Here is a 20,350-nt window from a genome sequence, read left to right as displayed (position 1 = left end):
ATACAAAGTGATTATGCACATTCACTGAGTGAATATTTAGAAAATAAAACATATATTTCTCGCTAGAAATGTGATCAAAATCCATTTTCATACAGAAACTAAGTCAAAATATTGATTTTTTCACTAAAACTGAGAGAACTGTCCGCCATGTTTTTTGTTCTGACCGCCGGGACCTTGAAAGTCACGTGACCTGGAACAAACCAATAGGAAAAAATATCCATGGAATAGCCACGGGATATGACTGTCATTAACTTGCATTGTAGCGAAATCCGTGTCAGTTTCACGGAAATTTGAGTGATTCCGTGGCTATTCCACAGATTTTGAGTTAAGCAAATCCGTGGCTATTTCACGGATTCCTGTGAGACCAGGTTTGGAAAATTTTACTTAAGTTCAGTCCTTGAGTAACTGTACTTAGTTACATCCCACCAGTGCCAGAGATTCAGTAAATTACAAGTTTCTGAGGGTAAAATTCAGCTTTAAATGGTCTTATGTTGTAAACATGATTTGCCTTTGTGTGTATATGAATATAGCTGTACCTTTTTCTCCGCCTCTTGTTTGGCGTATTGCAGCAGTAGCGGTTCTCCGTGTTTCTGGTAGTAGTTTCTCTGACAGCGGTCTGACAGAGCCGGCTCATTAGGCAGGAAGTTGCTGCTCCACACCTACGAAGTCACAGGAAGAAGATGGAGGAATATGATGATGAGACCAAAACAGAAATCTTTAGAGTTTCTCCATGTGTGTACAGCTCTCTGTTTGGGAAAATTAAAGTTGTAACAAGCAATCTGCTGACTTTTTCCTCCGGCTCTAATGAGGTCATTTGGACTGAGGGCTGAGATTTAATAGGGTTATTCATCAGTACAATTCAATCAATGAATGTTTCGCAGGTGCAGAGATTTCTGGGTTTCAAATCTCACTTTCATTTTTCCATTCAGGCTTTTTAGATTGATAAATGGGTTTTCCCTGCAGCCACTGGCTTTCATTTATTTCAATACAGTGTAAAAATCCACTTTCAGACACTAAAACGTAATTGAGATAGGTACTTCATCACAGTGAGCAGCACCGTTTCCATTCACAGGCCCTGAAAACACATTTTCTCTATCAGCGTCCTATTGAGAGCATCAGGGCCCTAAAGAACATGGATACAATTTTTTTTTTGTGACTAAGTTTGAAAAGCTGTGGTTATTTCACAATACATTTTCAGTATTTTTTGTTTTGTCTGTGGTGTGTGTGGAGACGTGACGTCTATTGCATCGTGATTTAGCAACAAGTCAGATAAGCAGATAAGCAGAGTTTACAAGAACTTTCTCCTACTGAACACCTCAAAGACTAAGGAAATGATCATAGATTTCCGCAGGTTCAAGCCCCCCTTCAGCCAGTGAAGGGCCGGCTGAAGCCCATTTGGTGCCACTAGGCAAGATCCATTCCTGTTGAACAGCTCCACTTGCTGTTTCACGGAGGGGGGAACTCCCGTTTTTGTTTGCCCATGGTGCCAACCAGGCTATATAATACAACTGTCTGTGTTTATAATTATTAACGTACAAGTAAATTCGCAAAGAAGCACAGCTGGAGACCGCTAACAAAGTTAGAGACAAGAGAGACAATGGAAGTGAAAACCCTGCGAAAAATGTGCTTAACTGTGTTAAGCTAGCATTGCTTTATTTCAACCTAGCTAGCAAGCTAATACAAATGAAACATCTTCAAACAAAACGGCATTTAAAAAAGATTGGGACTTCTTCTCCTCATTTCTTCTCTTTCGATACTGCACACGGCTGTTTCATCTTGCAAGATTTATCAAAACATAACGTGTCTGTCACTTGACGTGACCTGACCTCTGTGACAGCGGTCTGACCGTCTAAAGGGGGGCAAGGCAATGACCACACGTCACGTGACTCAGCACCACAAGTGAGAAAATGTCATTGTTTATCTGTTTCTTTAATTTGTTAATATTTATTATTTTCAAGACAGAACATAAAGGCAATGAGCATCAAAAATAATTATTGTTTTTTTTTCCGTTTTTTTCCCTCGAGGGTGACTGGCGCCGCCCCTCCAGATTGCGCTCTAGGCAACCGTCTATGTCACCTATGCCTAGAGTCGGCCCTGAGCCAGTGAATACCTGTAGGGAGGACATGAGGAGGTGCCCACCTCCAACATTTTGACAGTGCATGTCTCCACCACCTCCTCCAAAAGTGTTTTTTTTTAACCTACAATGGCCCTGATAGGCCATCATGTAGATGTAGATAATGAAGGATTTACATTGCCCCAGATAAGATGTAAAATATTCGTATCCGTTTATTTCGGTCAATACATGTCATTAAAACAGAAGTAACAAACCAGGAAAAAAAAACATTGATCAAAGTAAACAATAAGTAAACAGAGAAAGAAAATTGATAATAATAGACATTTGGACCGAAAAGGCTGAAGCATAGCTTATTACGCCTTATTACCCTGTTACAACTCAAGTTAATTTAAAAATTAGAAATGTACAATCTGTTATTTATTAATAAAATAAATAAGCAGTCACCAAAGAGAGAAAAGAGAGAAGCTGCTTGATTTTTCTTTTTCCTAAATAGTAGCCGCATAGAACGTGTCACCTCTCATTACTCTAACTTATATAAATTAATCATCCTATTTTTAAGTTAATGGTATTGCAAGTTTTCAAGTCTTTCTCCAATTTGTTCCATAAATGAACAGCTGTTACCATGGTGCATCGTGATTTGGTGTTGGTTCTTTGAATTTGAGTTCATTTAAATTAATAAATAATTGATTGGTTGCTTATAATCAACTTTGTTTATAAGTCGCATTGCTTTTTTTTGAAGTAGAAAAATTGGTTTGGTGATTGACTAAAATGTGTGTCCCCACACTTCTATGCAATAGGTTATATATGGTTTTATTAGGGATCAACACGATACAAAATTTTTAATGAGTTTGTACATTTATGTAAAATAGATTTTGTCCTCTATCCGAATTAGAGTAAAAAATACATTCCGCTACAAATACAAACACTGCACTGCATAATGTTAAAGTCGCACTAATAATGTCAGAGCACTCTCCTGTTCGCACACAGAGACAGAAAAAAACATTTACAAGTGTCTGTTTTGATATCTAACTGAGATAAACATGTTGTTGAAAGTTTCCTCTCATCAGCCACCAACCTGCATTCTGTGTCACAATATCCACTCGGAACGAGACGCTGATATTAACTGTGATTGAAAAAAGCAAACCTCCCTGGAGAAAACAGACAGTTTGATGCTCTAAAACAGATGAGATCCTGCAGGTCATTACATTTGTGGAAACATTCATCTGCGTTACGCCGCTGCACTTCATTTCCCATCACGCTTAGGCTACAGAATTAGCTCCGTAATGTACTTCTACTGCGTTTCAAAAAGCTCTTTACGGATAACGGTGAACATCACGACAGACATTGGGATTATTTATGTTTGGACTTTATGGTGTTTTAATGAGTGTAAAAGCAGGGAAGGAGTGCCAAATGACTCTAACATGTAACTAGTGACTCACTGCTGCGTGATAAATCAGTACCTGAGACAACACTTCCTGTGGTTTGGAATAGGACGTATTTACATATGGGTTTGTTATAATTAGCCTCCAAACTAATGGGCACAAGTATATGCAGGAATGAAAAACTAAATAGTGTTAAAGTATGCAATACATATTCATGCTCTGCATGAGTGAGACTCTCAGCAGAATATTGATTCATCATTGCTGCACTGAGATGCAAAGCAGTTTGTGTGTGTTTATAGTGGACAGTGTTTTTTTTTCTTCTGGCCTCTAGCTTGGTTTATTATTATATGTGCATTTTCTAGTCATAAATCTACAATAAACATTGTGTTCTATTTAGGGGCCGAGGCATATTTTGACAGTTTAGAGCAAAGGTGGGCGGTTTATTTTCCCAAGGGGCCACATGAGATACTATTTGGACCAAAACTCTGAATTTAATTCTGCTCAATATTAAATTCATTGCTTAATATCTGAGTTTAATACTCATATTTACAACTTAAATCTTGGGACTTTTTTTTTTCAGAATATTTCTCCCCTCCCTGGCTCAGCTCCATGTATGTTTTTTGTTTTTGTTTTTTTTAACCTACAATGGCCCTGATAGATGTAGATCATGGGTCTCAAACTTGCGGCCCTCGTGACGATATTTTGTGGCCCTCATGTCTTGTTTAGTAATTTTGTTTCTTTTTTGGTCATTTTGTGTCTTTTTTAGTCATTTTGTGTCTTTTTTTGGTCATTTTGTGTCTTTTTTTTGTCATTTTGTGTCTTTTTTGGGTCATTTTGTGTCTTTTTTTGTCATTTTGTGTCTTTTTTTTTGTCATTTTGTGTCTTTTTTGGGTCATTTTGTGTCTTTTTGTGCCTCCAGCTTGGTTTCTTATTAGATGTGCATTGTGTTCTATTTAGGTGTTGAGACAAATTTGGACAGTTTAGAGCAAGGGTGGGCGATTTATTTTCCCAAGGGGCCACATGAGATACTACGAAGGTTGTACGAAGGGGTCAACCCTTTGATGCTCAACATATAAACACCTTCTAATGAACATGGGTCAAAAATGAGCCGCATTCATTGCCCATGTTATTTCACACTGGCTGTGTGTTTGAATATCTGTTTTTATATTACAACAGATCATTATATCCATTTTTCCTTTAATTTTTATGAAGAAAAATAGTTTATGTATCATTACATCAAGTTTACACACATGGGTCAAAAATGACCTTGTGCATTAGAAGCATAGTGACACAAAAAGTGACACACTGATTTAACAATTTGAGTATATGTGTAACTATGTTTGTCTTATTTTGAAGGTTTAACTTTAAAAGAGTTGTTAGAAGCACCAGATTACATTGGAAAATCACATATTTTAACATATTACAGCCACCAAATAATAACTTCCATCGGAAAAACACCAATTTAACAAATTAGGATTGTTAATATTTGAAGCGTAGTGATATAAAAAAAAAGGTTTTTATCCAAAAAGTAAGAAATGAAAAGAAAAAATTAGAATGTATGATGATCAAAAACAAGTTATTTGAGGAAAACCTGCAATACTGAATGATAAAATTAATTTATTGCAAAGATATAGAAGATAAAAACTTAGTCGGGTCACTTCAGAGTTTAGACCATGTTGTGCATCAAAGGGTTAAAGGGCCAATGGTGTCATAAAAGCTGTTATAAAGCTATTATTTTCACAAGTTCTGTCTTGTCTGAGTACTTTTCTCTTGTGTTTTATCTCTGAGAACCAACAGTCTCAGGCTGGATAGATGAGAGATCTGTGCATACAAACACACAGGTGTACAAATAGAGCCGCAGCTACAGATGTTGGCAGGCGTGCAAATCAATCCACACACACACTGTGATACATGCCTGGAGGCACGCAGATTTACACTATTTACACATATAGTTCACACATGATCATAAACATGGTGCAGCCTTTAGCCAATACTCCAAAAGTCATTAATATTAGCATCACGCTGAGCTGCTTTCTGCTCCCACTGCAGGAATTATGCACAGAATCTTACCAAGGGCAAAAATGCCAACAAACATTCATAATTCCCAGTTATTTTTTCTTTAAAGATTGCATTTTCTTTATTACATATTATGCATGAATCTAAGCCCAGGATGATACAGCTATATGACATGTGCACTAGAGGCAAGGCCAGCAGGACACTTGCATCAAGAGGATTTGCCTTTTTCATTTCCACACATGAAGTTAAAGCAGCTACTTTCCCCCTGTGTAAAGGAAGGAAAAACTGCATTCTGGGTTGAAAAAGTAGAGGAGTGTTTAATCAGAAAACAATTTGCCATGCAGCCTGAAGCAGCACTCCTTAAAGCTGCAGAGAATGCCTCTGATTATTACTCGGTTAATGTGATGGAATATTATAATTGGAAAACCCACTTCTGGTGACACCAAAATGTTACTTTCAGTAAAACTCTCTTACATCAGTGGACATAAAAGCTGAAAAAGACAAAAGACAAAAGGCAAAAATATCCTCTGAGAGCAGTTAAACCCTAAGAGAACCAGGATGACAGTGATCTCAGCCAACACTTCTGTCTTTAACCCTTTGATGCACAACATGGGTCTAAAGTGGCCCGACAGAGTTTTTATGTTCTATATCTTTGTAATAAATTATTTTCATCATTCAGTATTCCAGGTTTTCCTCAATAAGTTTGTTTTTGATCATCATACATCCTAATTTTTATGTTTTCCAGTATTATTTTTTAAATAAAATCCCTTTTTATGTCACTACCCTTCTAATACGCAACATGGGTCAAAAATGACCCAAATCCATTTTTTAGCTAAGTAGCTTGTTAAGCTAACTACTAAGCTAACTTCTTGGCTAATTATTTAGCTAAGTAGCTTGTTAAGCTAACTACTTAGCTAAGTTCTTGGCTAAGTATTTAACTAAGTAGCTTGTTAAGATAAGTACTTAGCTAACTACTTGGCTAACTAGTTAGCTTAGCAAGCTACTTAGCCAAGTAGTTAGCTATGTAATAATACACTTTTTTTCTTTATAAAGTATGAGAGGCAAAATGGAAATAATGATCTGTTGTTATCAGAAAATCAGATATTTAAAGAATACTTGAAATATTCAATCATAAAATAAGTTAATATCAAAAGATAGAGCACAGAAACACACAGCAGCATTAAATAACATGGGGAATTAATGAGGGTCATTTTTGACCCATGTTGTGCATTAGAAGGGGTTAAAATATGTTATGCATCAAAGGGTTAAGAGGCTAGTGGGCTCATTTTTTTAAAACTTCAGCTTCCAAGAGTTTCCCCTCCAGAATAACTACTGCATGCATTTAGGATTACCTTCATGAAAAAGTATATTACTATTCCAAAGGCATATTTTTTTCTCCCTACGCTTACATGAAGATACATAGAGCCCTGTCCCTGTGAAAGCAAAGTTATCAGAAGCAGAACAAGATTAACATTTTCTCTTCGTTATTCTTCAAAGTTTTAGGTCTTGTGTGCTGGCCTGGAGGGCTTGTCTGTGCTGTACACTCTGTACACATTTACTCTTTCTTTTTTTTTATCATAACTTTGATGTCTTAAGAAAGAGAAATCTGGACTGCAGGAAAAAAGAAACAAAACTGCTAAAACTTAAAAATAAAACTCCATCAAAGTCTGAAGCCAGGTTTGATTTTGTCTCTGAAATTCTTTCAAAGTGGACCACATGAAAACAAAGCACGTATTGTTTGATCTTTTAACAATTATTAGAACAAACAAAGACTCTGACGGGTCCTGAATACATACATTTTATAGCTTTTACACCATTTTGATATCAGAAAGTTTCTCCCTTTACAGTAATTGCATCTTTTACTACTTATTTAAAGGAACTTTACAAAGTGCCTGGTGATACAGTGTGTTATTATGAGGTCACATACTGCCCTCTGCTGGTCATTTTTATATCACAGCACAGACTTCGGTACATTAGACCTGTTATTGTATAGAGTCAGAACTTTTTTTTTTTACTCTGAGCCTGAGAATACAAAAACTTTCAACAAGAGGTCAGGAAATCATCAATTTAATAAGCTACTGGACTGGTAAAATAGAGAACTAAAGAACTTTTCTTGCATTTTTTACTGTTTAAGCTTAGTGGGAACACTGCTGTTGCATTTATGGACAGTAGTGAATAATTAAGGCACACTGCAAAAAGGTGTGTCTAAAAAAGATAAAAACACTAAATCTGAGGGAAATGATCTTGCTGCATGGACAGATAATTTCACTTGACAAGATTTCTTAAATTAAGATTATTAAATCTAGAAATAAGGATGTTGAACGCTTAAAATAAGAAATTAACTCTTAAAACAAGATAAATTATCTAACACTTCAAAATCTAAAGTTTTTTTTATCTTGGGAAGAAACAAATCATTTGCAGTGCACTATTTCCTCTCATCAAATTTACTTTTATTTACTTTTATTTATTTATTTATTTATTTATTTATTTGCACCAGAAGAAAAGACAATTACAAAAAACAGAAATGAAACAAGAATAGTAAGTGCGGGAGAGGTTAAAAAACCCTATATGGGCTTATAAGAAGCACCTCCCCAAGAAATATACAAAAATTCAAAAGTAAATCAACAACAACAGTGAGAGAAAGCAACAACAAACAACCCAAAAAAAAACTCAAGTATCAGGATGAAATCATATTGGGGGGACTCTAATGTTCTGTATGAATCTATAGAAATCTGCATCTCTACATTGGGATTCTTCTGTGGTTCATGTGTTGTTTTGCTGTGACACAGGTGATGGTTTTTCAGTAAAACAAAAAAAATCCTGTCCCCCTAAACTGTTCTGTTATTGACAATCAGTCCAAGTTCTTTAAAAGAAAATGTGTTTACTGATTGCTTCAGTCAATCATGTCCTCATCATAGTTTATCATTTCCGCCAAAACAATCTGACATAATGACAAAGACTCCAATCCACCGGACAGCGTGAAGACAAGACTCGTCAGTGGGAGAGTGAATAAATCCATTAAACAAACTTTCTCAGTGCTACACTGCAAAAAAAGCCAACTTGTATTTTTTGGCCTAAAACAGTGATTTAAGTTGGTAAAACTTGGAAATATAAATTATTGACATTTAGGGCAATAATGTAAGTTAGCACAACAAAGCAAGCCAGTTGTCTGCTCAAAAACAAGTTGGTGAGTTGTTGTTACTTATATCTTTAAGTTGGGGTTCACAACAAGGGACAATAGTTCTGATAACTCTTATTTCTCTGTTGTGAAATGCTGGAAAGCGGTGAAATTCCGTCATTAGCGAAAGCTAGCGGCTAACTGACGCTAGCGGCTGACTGACGCTAGCGGCTAACTGATGGTAGCGGCGCTGCTTGTTACAGCTACAAGAGTAGCCATTAGCGTATCAATGCTAACTCAAAATTGTGGTTGCAACATTAGCTGACATTTCATAGCGGCGTTACAATCATGTTGAGTTGACAAAAATCTGAATTCAGAGTTGAGCAAACTCAAAAACAAAACTTAAAATATTTAGTTTAATTGTCCAACTTGAAATTTTATCGAAGTTTGTTGCCTTGAAATTTTGAGTTCACCCAACTTTTCTTTTTTTGCAGTGTACAGAAAAATACATCATGTGTAACTGGAAACTGTTTCCTGATGGGCCTGTCCATCTGTTTCCTATATTGTTTGGATAGCTGACATATTATTTTGACCATATTGACAACAGTGTTGCTGTATGAAATGTGAATTTATTTATTTTTCCTCTTTTCTTTTCTTCCATCTCTGTCTCCCTGTCCTGTCCACCTCTGTCATATTATATGTGTGTTTTAAGTATATGTTTGGACGGTTTAATGTCTAATTTCGTTATCCTAGTACTTGTTACTCTGTGCAATGACAATAAAGGAAATCTGAATCTGAATTTGACTGAATCTGAAGACTCACAACATGGTCTAAAGTCACCCGACTGACTTTTTATATTCTATATCTTTGCAAGAAATTTATTTCATAATTCAGTATTGCAGGTTTTCCTCAATTTAACTTGTTTTTGATCATCATACATCCTATTTTTTTGTTTTCATTTCTTACTTTTTGAATAAAACCCTTTTTTATCACTATGCTTCTAATGCACAAGGTCATTTTTGACCCATGTTGTGCATTAGAAGGTGTTTCTATGTTGTCACCAATTTAAAACCTGACAAAGAAGACACAAATATTAACTATCCTATTTTGTTAAATTGGTGTTTTTTTTCCAATGGAAATTATTATTTGGTGGCTCCAATAAGTCTCAAGTGTTAAAATATGTGATTTTCCAATGTAATCTGGTGGTTCTAACAACTCTTTTAAAGTTAAACCTTCAAAATAAGACAAACATAGTTACACATATACTTTAAATTGTTAATTTAGTGAATCACTTTTTGTATCACTACGCTTCTCATGCACAAGGTCATTTTTGACCCATGTGTGTAAACTTGATGTAATAATACAAAAACAATTTTTCTTCATAAAGTATGAAAGGAAAAATGGATATAATGATCTGTTGTAATAAAAAAATCATTTTGTGCCCTTTTTTTAGTAATTTTGTGTCTTTTTTGGTTATTTTGTGTCTTTCTTTTGGTGATTTTGTGTCTTTTTTTAGTCATTTTGTGTCTTTTTTGATTATTTTGTGTCTTTTTGGTGATTTTGTGTCTTTTTTGGGTTATTTTGTGTCTTTTCTTGGTCATTTAATAATAAAAATAAAAATAATTCAAACACACAGCCAGCATGAAATAACATGGGAAATGATTGCGGGTTATTTTTGACCCATGTTGTGCATCAGAAGGTGTTTATATGTTGTGCATCAAAGGGTTAAACAAACTTTCTCAGTGCTGCAGCAAAATCCATCATGTGTAACTGGAAAGAGAGAGTCTGTTTCCTGATGGGCCTGTCCATCTGTTTCCTATATTGTTTGGATAGCTGACATATTATTTTGACCATATTGACAACAGTGTTGCTGTTTGAAATTCAACACATCACTGTTTTTGTCATTGTGTTCACTCTGAACATCACACTGAGAAGTGACAGTTTGACAGCAAATGTGTCTCTTTCTCTCTCTGAGTAGTTTTGTGTGAAACACCTTACCGAATAGGCAAACATGAAAAGACAAAAAAAAAAAAAAAGAGAAATATAGATGTGATTGTGCATTAAAAAAACATCAGAAAAGTTGACAGACGCATACTTGCACAAACTATGACAGCAGCTGCTCCTTTCTGGATGAGCAGTCAATTAACAGCTTCTATGTTGAGACCAAGGATATTATAGTTAATAGTTTTTTTTTCGTTAACTGAAATAAAAATTAAAATGAGAGTTCTTTTTAAAAACGATAACTAACTGAAACTGTATTTTATGGTTACAAAACTAACTAAAACTAACTCAAATTATTAAGAAAATGTCCTTTGTTTTTGTCAACTTTTTTTCATATGTAAACCTTTTTGGTTGATATGAAATTATATATATATATATATATATATATATATATATATATATATATATATATATATATATACACATATTGGGGCTGAGATGGATCAGACAAAGGAAATAAAGGAAACATTTATTGTGCCTTCGTTTTTGTCTTTTCCAAATAATTTTCCTATGTAAACCTTTTTGGTTGATATGAAAGTATAAATATATATATATATGTGTGTGTGTGTGTATATATATATATATATATATATGTGTGTGTATATATATATATATATATATATATATATATATATATATATATATATATATATACACACAAACATTATTATTTTGTCTTTTTTTAATCTCGCACCCAACAAATGCCCCATTACAAAAAAATCTAAAACTAACACTAAAACTAATAAAAACTAAACTAAAACTAAGCATTTTCCAAAAAAATTTAAACTAATTAAAACTAGCAAACTCACTCTAAAAACAAATTAAAATTAACTGAATTTGAATACAAAAAATCACAACGAAATTAAAACTAAAACTGATAAAAAATGACTAAAACTATTATCACCTTGGTTGAAACCCGTTCTAAATTTTTTAACTGAGTTCTTTTTAACACGAGCAACTTTGTCATAGTAAATCTGAAAAGCCAGCAACTTAGACGTTCCAAGTGAACCAATGACATGAATTGTATTTTGCCCGTGTGATAAAAGCATTTGTGAATGAATGTTAATGCTGCACCTTGGTAGTATTAATACTGAAAGAAGTGGCTGGTGTATGTGTGGTAATGTATGTATGTATTCTTGAACTTGATGCTCTCACTTCAACAGGATTTAATTTATTCATGCAGCTGAAATCAATGTTTTTCGCATTTGCAGATACGTGCAAGTCGAGTGAATGAATGAATACCGTGTGTGTTTCTGCACTGAGGGCTTTTCCTACCTGACAGTGAGGATGAGGGTTAGAACAGCCCATCATGGCTCCTTTATTCTCAAAAATCTACAGAAAATAAGAGGAAAAGTTAATGCACTACATGTAGAAACAAGGGAAATATGTTTTCCTTCATCAAAATCTTTCTCCAGGATATATTGTCACATTTGGTGAACAAATCAAATGAAAGACATGTCCTGTACGATGCCAATTTGCCATCCTTTCCTGAAAAGGGGGCTCGTCTTCTCCAGGACTCTTCAACAGAGCAAATCCTTACTGAAACTGCAGACACAATGGTGCTGTCCTTGGTGCTGATATTTGATGCTTAATACTACGGTGGCCCTGAGAGCTCACAGAGCTGCAACTTCAAAAAACTCATGCAAATACACAAAACACAAGCAAACTGAGAAAACATCTTCATCAATTTCAAACATGAGCGCAGCATTTAGAAAACGTGCTGCAAAGACCACAACACAACACAATAAGAAAACACACTGCAAATAGATCAGAACACAACACAAGAAGTGTTTCCAGAGGACACTTAAAAGTGATGCACACGTCTGGACACACTTGTGATATTATCAAGTAATTTCAAGATAATTATGATTTCACGTTATAACGTTATAACGTTAAATTATCACATTATTTCATGATAATGATATTTTCATGTTATAACATGACATATATAGCGTTAGCCCGCTAGCCCGTATCAACCACACTGCAGGTAAACAAATCAAATAAATGAATGATACAAGTTTAGTTGGTCTCTCTCGACGGCACCGAGTTGGTCTTGGTCTTGCTAGCCCGCTAACGTTAGCATGCTAGCGATCCCCAGCTGACGTTAACATGCTATAAATCAGCTGTTAACGTTAGCACGCTAAGATTGTTATAACGTTATAACGTGAAATTATAATTATCTTGAAATAACGTGATAATATCATTAGCGTGTCCAGATGTGTGCATCACTTTTAAGTGTCCTCTGGAAACACTTCTGTTGTGTTCTGGTCTATTTGCATCACTTTTTCTTTATCGTGTTGTGTTGTCAAACTGATGAAGATGTTTTCTCAATTTGCTTGTGTTTTGTGTATTTGCATGAGTTTTCTTAAGGTGCAGTGCCGTGAGCTCTCAGGACCACCGTATAAAACTGTTTAATTTCCCCCGAGGCTATGTATGCATTTGTCTGTTGAAAATATTCAGTGTCTTGCTCTTGGTGCTATTTCGACTACTGAAGAAGGGCCAGGTAGGACAGAAAAATATTGACAGAAAGATTTTTTTTTCCTTAATGCAGTTTGAGAAAAAAGTAAAAATGTCGAGAATAAAGTTGAAATACGATTTCGAGAAAGAAAGTCAAAATGACAAGAATAAAGTCAACTTTTTGAGTTCTGTAAAGTTGGGAAGATTTTCACAGATTGGTTGTTGTCAATAAGTCGCCAGAGGAACATTGTTTTCTATCTGAACATTTAGGTCGACTGCAAGCTACAACCTGATTTTCATCAATGTAATAAAATGAGCAATAAGCACAATATTTAATGGTGTAGTAGAACTAAAATCCCGCGACACATAAATTAGCTGTTGTTGGCAGTAGGCTACACTGTAAAAAATGTATTGATTAAAGATTTTACGGTGAAAAACTGCTAAACAATGACAGTAAAAGACGGTAAAATGATAAATGGGTTAATTCAGCTTCAGTAACAATGAAACACCGTAAATATGTATAGGCCTATATCAGACAAAACAGTATTTTTTTTACAGTTTAAAAAAAATACATTACTGTAAAAAACACTGACAATATACTGTAATATATATATATATATATATATATATATATATATATATAGATATATATATATATATATATATATATATACACATATACATATACATATACATCACTGTAATTTTTGCATTTATTTTTTGTAAAAATACTTTTTCTCACTGTTAAATGTACTAAACACCATATCTCTAACAAAAATATTCTGATATTTAATGATAAAAATCTTTAATTTATGCAGCATTTATAAAGTATTTTCTTGTCAATTATAAGGCAAAACAGCGTTTCTTTTGATGGAAAAACTTTTTTAAACAGTAAAATATGGAATAAAATGACAATCTTAAACGTGAAATCAACAGTGCTAATATAATTTTACCGTAATATGAGAAAAAGTTGCACCGTATTTATTATGGTAAAGTTCTGGCAACCACAGCTGCCGTTTTTTTACCGTAAAAACAACATTTTACTTTTTTTACAGTGTACTACAACTATTGTTTTTGGGGAAATCTGCTTTTATGTAATTTATGTGAATCTTTTAGTCATATATTAGACTTACTGAGGAAAATCAGGTTGTAACTTGCAACTCAAAAAGTTGACTTTATTCTCATCATTTCCAGTTTTTTCATTTCTCGAAGTGCATAAATAATTTTTTTCTTCCTTCTCTCATTATGTTTTTTCTCCAACTTGGACCTAATCCTCTTCCGCATTTTGACACACTGAACAAACAAACAAACAAACAAAAAAAGTGGTTTCTTCTAGATTGAGTCAGAATATCATTCCATCTGTATTTCTAATAATGAACCATAACCAGTAGAGACGTTTATCAGCGTCTGATCTCTAAATCAATCAACATAAACACAGCAGCGTTTAAATTCTCAGCATGTGATATAGGAAGCGTTTAATTGCTAGTTGCATAAACTTCCACAGATTTCACATCCACACACCAGCCTCCCTTTTGCTGTAGCTGTTTGAATTTGCAATGTTGCCCAGAGGCATCATTAAAGTTGCATCCAATCCAATACAAGACGCATTAAAATGAAAAATTGGAAATGATCAGTGACGCTGGAGCTCGGGGTGAAAAGTTTACCTGCTGTAGTTTTACAGGTATCCTAGTAATGAGATCAATAATGTGTGAATGTTAATAGCTTTTAATGTGTGTGTGTGTGTGTGTGTGTGTGTGTGTGTGTGTGTGTGTGTGTGTGTGTGTGTGTGTGTGTGTGTGTGTGTGTGTGTGTGTGTATCCCTTACCTGAACCCAGGGGTATGTGCTGCCGAGGTCTTCAACAAGCTCCGCCCACTTGTCAATCACCTTAACCACTTCCTGTTTTGTCATGAGTGGGAGGGTGATGTCAGACCAGGGATGGAAACACATGACCTTACTGAGGGAGAGAGACGGATAGAAAGCAGGAGAGATGTTAGATTATGGGTCTCAAACTCGCGGCCCGCGGGCCAATTGTGGCCCTTGTGAAGATATTTTGTGGCCCTCACCTTTATATGAAAGTTTAATGTGAGTTTTATATGAATGGCACTTTACCGTGTTGTGTCGAAGGTCTCTTTAATTACTTTTTTTGGTAATTTTGTGTCTTTTTTTTGATAATTTTGTCTTTTTTTTAAAGTAATTTTTTGTGTCTTTTTTTGGTCATTTTCTGTCTTTTTAAAGTAATTTAGTATTTTCTGTCATTTTGTTCTTTTTTTGGTAATTTTGTTTCTTTTTGGTAATTTTGTGTCTTTTTTTTATAATTTAGTGTGTTTTTTGGTAATTCTGTGTCTTTTTTGGTAATTGTGTCTTTTTTTAGTAATTTTGGGTCTTTTCTTAAATAATTTTGGGTCTTCTAATAATTTTGTGTATTTTTTTAATGTGTAAAATTACCGAAACAAGATGTGAGAATTACCCGATATTTTTTTTAATTACCCCAAACAATATGTAAAATGACCACAAAAAAAGTAAAATTATCCCAAAAAATATGTAAAATGATCCAAAAAAATATGCAAAATTACCCAAAAAATATGCATTTTACAAAAAAAAAAAAAAAAAGATGTAAAATCACCATCAGAATGTCTCATTCTAACAGATATTCTACCAGACTCACTGAATTTCCCCTCAGGGATAAATAAAGTAATTTTGATTTAATTTTGATTGATTTGAGATTGTGGGAGTTACCATTCAGATTTGGTTCATTCATTCATTTTCACTTAACCCTCCTGTTATGTTGCGGGTCAAATTGACCAATATCAAAGTTTTAAAACAAATTCAGAAATCAGAATCAAGATGGCGACCAATGGGTGACGTCACCATGACTACGTCCATTATTTATATTCATATATGTCTATGTGTGGAACTAATTCTAAAGTACTAATACCACACTATATAATTACTCCACTACAAGTAGAAGCATCAGCATCGAAATGTAGTTAAAGTATCAAAAGTAATGATATTTCGGATTATTATTATTGATGCATTTATGGGAATTAGAAGCAGCCATCAGTGCTGTGATACTGTGCATTGGATAATCATTTGCAATCTATGTGTCGTGTATTATCAAAAAAACATGAAATGAAATGAGTGGTCAGAGTTTTATTCATGACATCTGATCCTTCTGTTAAAACTGTTAAAAACAAAAAGTAAACACGACTGAATGAGAAACAGAAAAATAGCTTGAGGGTGTATTTATGTTGACGGCGCTGTGTACAGAGTTTAGAAGTGTGTGTGTGTGTGTGTGTGTGTGTGTGTTTAATCCTGGTCCCCGTGTGTGTGTTTGCTCTCAGCTTCACCTTTTATGTAGCCGGCTGGTGAACCAGCTCCACCATCAGAATGTGAAATATAAAATCCCTATCAGCAGACAGACGCCTCCACGGCCGGCCAGCTAATACAAGATCAATAATTGAATGAAGACTTTGGTGTTTATGCTCTGAGCAAAACTGAATGGTCAGATTTATCATTTTTTCATGAGTATCATACGAGCTACAGGGACTCTATGAATCATATATATTTATATATTTATATATATATATAGTAGTGCAGTGCCTGTAGGAAGTATGTATTCGTATTTGGCCAAACAAATCCACGCAGCGATAGCTAATGCCTCTTTCTAGTCCAGGGGTCTCAAACACGTGGCCCGCGGGCCAATTGCGGCCCTCATGATGATATTTTGTGGCCCCCACCTTGATATGAAAGTTTAATGTGAAAAGTTCACCGTGTTGTGGTGGAAGGTCCCTTTAATTACTTTTTTGGTAATTTTGTGTCTTTTTTTGGTAATTCTTTGTCTTTTTTTAATAATTGTGTGTCTTTTTTGGGTCATTTTGTGTCTTTTTTAATAATTTTGTGTCTTTTTTGGTAATTCTGTGCCTTTTTTAATAATTTTGTTTCTTTTTTAAGTAATTTAGTTTTTTTGTCATTTTGTGTCTTTTTTGGGTCATTTTGTGTCTTTTTTTTTATCATTTTGTGTCTTGGAGATTTTGTGTCTTTTTGGGGTCATTTTGTGTCTTTTTTAAATAATTTTGTGTCTTTTTGGGAAATTCTGTGTCTTATTTGGTAATTCTGTGTCTTTTTTAATAATAGTGTGTCTTTTTTAATAATGTTGTGTCTTTTTTGGTAATTCTGTATCCTTTTTTGGTCATTTTGGTTTTTTTTGTCATTTTGTGTCTTTTTAAAGTAATTTAGTGTTTTTTCAGTCATTTTGTGTCTTTTTTTAGTAATTTTGTGTCTCACACACACACAGATGCTTCTTGCTTGATAGATATGTTACTTTGTTTTGCATTTAGAGGTAGTAGTAAATTCCCTTGAAATAACTTAATAACTTGAATTAAATGAAGTTATAAGGACACTATTTGACCTGTTAAATAAGGTGACTCCAAATATTTTGTCATAGTATTTAGGATCTTTCTGCTGAGATGGACGGGCGATACCATAAGTCATTAGGAGTTTTCTCACCTCTTCCCTCACCCCGTCTCTCTATTTTCTCCCATGACCCAAATCCCCAAAATCCCATTTCCCATTTTGTTTTCCCTCTAATTGGCTCTCTGAATGTTGCTTCAGGGCAGAAAAGCACAAATCCAGCTTCCAAGCTGCTCTTTCCATGTGGACTGAGCGCGGCGCAAACAAGAAAAATAATAGCGAACAAGCATACAGACAACTATTACATAATGAAAAGAAAACAACACACAAACTGAAAAACACCCCGAGATGTAACAATCAATAGAAAGACTCGCCAATCGGCATTTCTCTGCTTCATCATTCGGTGAGAAAAGCACCGAGAGCCTCCACATGGGATTTAAACACCGAGTTCAGCTTTCAACAGGCACATTCTGTCCAGAGTTTTGATTTTATCTATTATTCAGTTGTTGTGTAACTCTGGCTGTCAGGCAGAAAGAATCCTAAAGATTGTTCAGGATAATCTTTCAAGATACAAAATCCACAGATTGACTCACAAATATCTGAAGCTTCAAGCGAAAAAAACAAACTTTATAAGCAAAGATGTTGTGCAACTTAAATAAGGATTAGCTCTCTCAACAGTCCGCTCACTCTGCGTGTCTCCATTGTCAGCAGCTGATTATAAAGAAAGCAGCATGGCAGTGGTGGTTCTACACAGGGGCCTCCAGGGGCCACTGCCCCTGTGAAGAAGCCCTTGGCCCCTGCTGTGGCCCCTGTGTCAAATTAAAAATAAAATGATCAATTTATAACGATGAATGACGGGACAATTCTTACATATTTTTTGTTCAAACAATATCTCATTGTGCACAAAATTAACCCAGAATGTGAACATTGTATAATAATTGAATTGTGCAATAAAAGCTTGTGTATATAAAAAAAAAAAGATCATTCTCACTCTACTGCACTTTCAAAATAAAAAAAGTAATTGTGCACAAAAATGAGAAATGTCATTGTTGTGCAAAAATAGTTATTGTTGGTAAGTCTCATTGTTTCAATCAATGTATTTGTATCTTCCAAATATACTTAAATTTGATTTTTAAATAACCTAAAATAAAGGGTTTGAATGCTTAAATATCATCTTTGGTTTCTTTTTTTTTTTTTTTGTGCCCCTGTGATTAAATACTGGCCCCTGCTTGGCCCCCACAGTAAAACTGGTCTAGAACCGCCACTGCAGCATGGCTAATTATGCGTGAATTAACCGGCATCACTAACTGTGCACAGAGTGTCCGGTGCTTGTTGTAAACAAACAGAGATCGCTAAGTGAACACCTCCTGCAGCAGCAATACATACAAGTCACATGACCACTAGGGGTGTGCCATATCGTATCGTTCACGATAATGTCGGTATTTTTTTTTTTATGGTTAAAAAAATGCATATCATGATATTGGCAACGTTCTTACTTCTCGATGTAGTGGTTAAAGTTGTTTTAATCACAAAAAGCTCCTATTACTCCCTGTCGCTAAACACATGCAGCTTTCAAAATAAGAGCACATGGATGTGTTAGCAGAATCCACCACAGAATTTACAAGAAGACTTTCAAAATAAGATGCCTTAAATAAAACATACAATAACCTTTATTCTCCTTTACTAAATGTCATTAAAATATGCCCCCGGAACCCCTAAATGGTTATTTTTATTATTTACTCATACTCAAGTGTCAAGAGTACATTTTTTTGTATTTGGCAACTGTTGAGATTTGCACTTCAAACTACATTTAAGATTTTTAATTACTTATACAGACTTAAAAAAAAATTGTGATATTGTGATTGTGATTGTGATATTCTTTTAGGGCCACCACTAATGACCACCACACCAGGGTGTTGAGTATACGTCACTTAGGGATTTAATGAGTTAATGTGAAGCATAAAGCTGAATATGAGAGATTCTAGAAGATTTAAAGTGTTTGTTACACAGGTGTCATCATTGGTTGTTATGGGTTAACCCTTTATCGGGCAAAGAACTATATTTGGTAACTTCAGGTAATATTTCGAGTAAAAAGTTGCAAATTTACCAGATTAAAGTGGCAAATCTACAAGAAAAAAGTCACAGATTTAAGAGATTTAAAGTGGCAAATCTGTGCAAAAAAAAGTCGCAGATTTGTGGGAAAAAAGCAACTTTTTTCTCCCAGATTCACCACTTTAACTTTCATAAATCTACGCATTTTTTCTTGTAGATTTGCCACTTTAATCTTGTAAACTTTTTTCTCAAAATATTATTTTTGTATGTTTTTTTTACACATTCTGGCTGTATGTAATATCTTCCAATATTCTCTAGGGTTGAAATTTGGAATTTGCAAGTATTTCAATGAGTGCCCTATTAAGGGTCAAGTAAAGGATCTGAATAGTTTTACCACCACTGTTGCCTATAGATCAGAAAGTTGGTATAAAGTTTTTCCACACTTAATATTTAACTATATATAGGAATAGTTATCTTCCTCTTTGTACCAACACAGACTTAAAAAAACACAGGACTGAAATCATCCTAACGTTGAAGCATCTGGCTCTTATAAATAAAGTTGTGGTGAAACATCTCCACCTGGTGGCGCCACAGAGAATCACACACATCTCAATCCACAACGAACGGATGGTTTTGATTTGTGATTCTGTTTTTTAAGTGTTCAAGATGTCCTGAAAACAAGTGTCATGCAGCGTGTTGATGAACTAAATTACCTTCTCCTAATAGCTGATTATGCTGATGAAGATCACAACAAGGAACCAGAGTTTCCTCAGTGTGAATTCTCTGATTGCACTCATCAGTTCACATTTAATTATTCATACATTTGAATGTATCATCAT

General features: G+C 34.6%; 1 protein-coding gene across 1 annotated transcript in view; it reads right to left on the bottom strand.

Moving 5' to 3' along the window:
* The window catches only part of galt (galactose-1-phosphate uridylyltransferase), a 66,473-nt gene that overhangs the window by 41,572 nt on the left and 4,551 nt on the right, over window positions 1-20,350 (bottom strand). Inside the window, exons 5-7 of the mRNA XM_059358624.1 lie at window positions 14,874-15,003; window positions 11,867-11,923; window positions 537-659 (exon numbers count right to left, since the gene is read on the bottom strand). Coding sequence (XP_059214607.1) covers window positions 537-659; window positions 11,867-11,923; window positions 14,874-15,003 — 310 coding nt within the window. The remainder of the gene's footprint in view (window positions 1-536; window positions 660-11,866; window positions 11,924-14,873; window positions 15,004-20,350) is intronic.

Source organism: Centropristis striata, chromosome 19 (assembly GCF_030273125.1).
Source record: "Centropristis striata isolate RG_2023a ecotype Rhode Island chromosome 19, C.striata_1.0, whole genome shotgun sequence".
Taxonomy (NCBI): Eukaryota; Metazoa; Chordata; class Actinopteri; order Perciformes; family Serranidae; genus Centropristis; species Centropristis striata.
The sequence above is the reverse complement of the archived record's forward strand: the minus strand, read 5'-3'. Positions and strand labels throughout refer to the sequence as shown.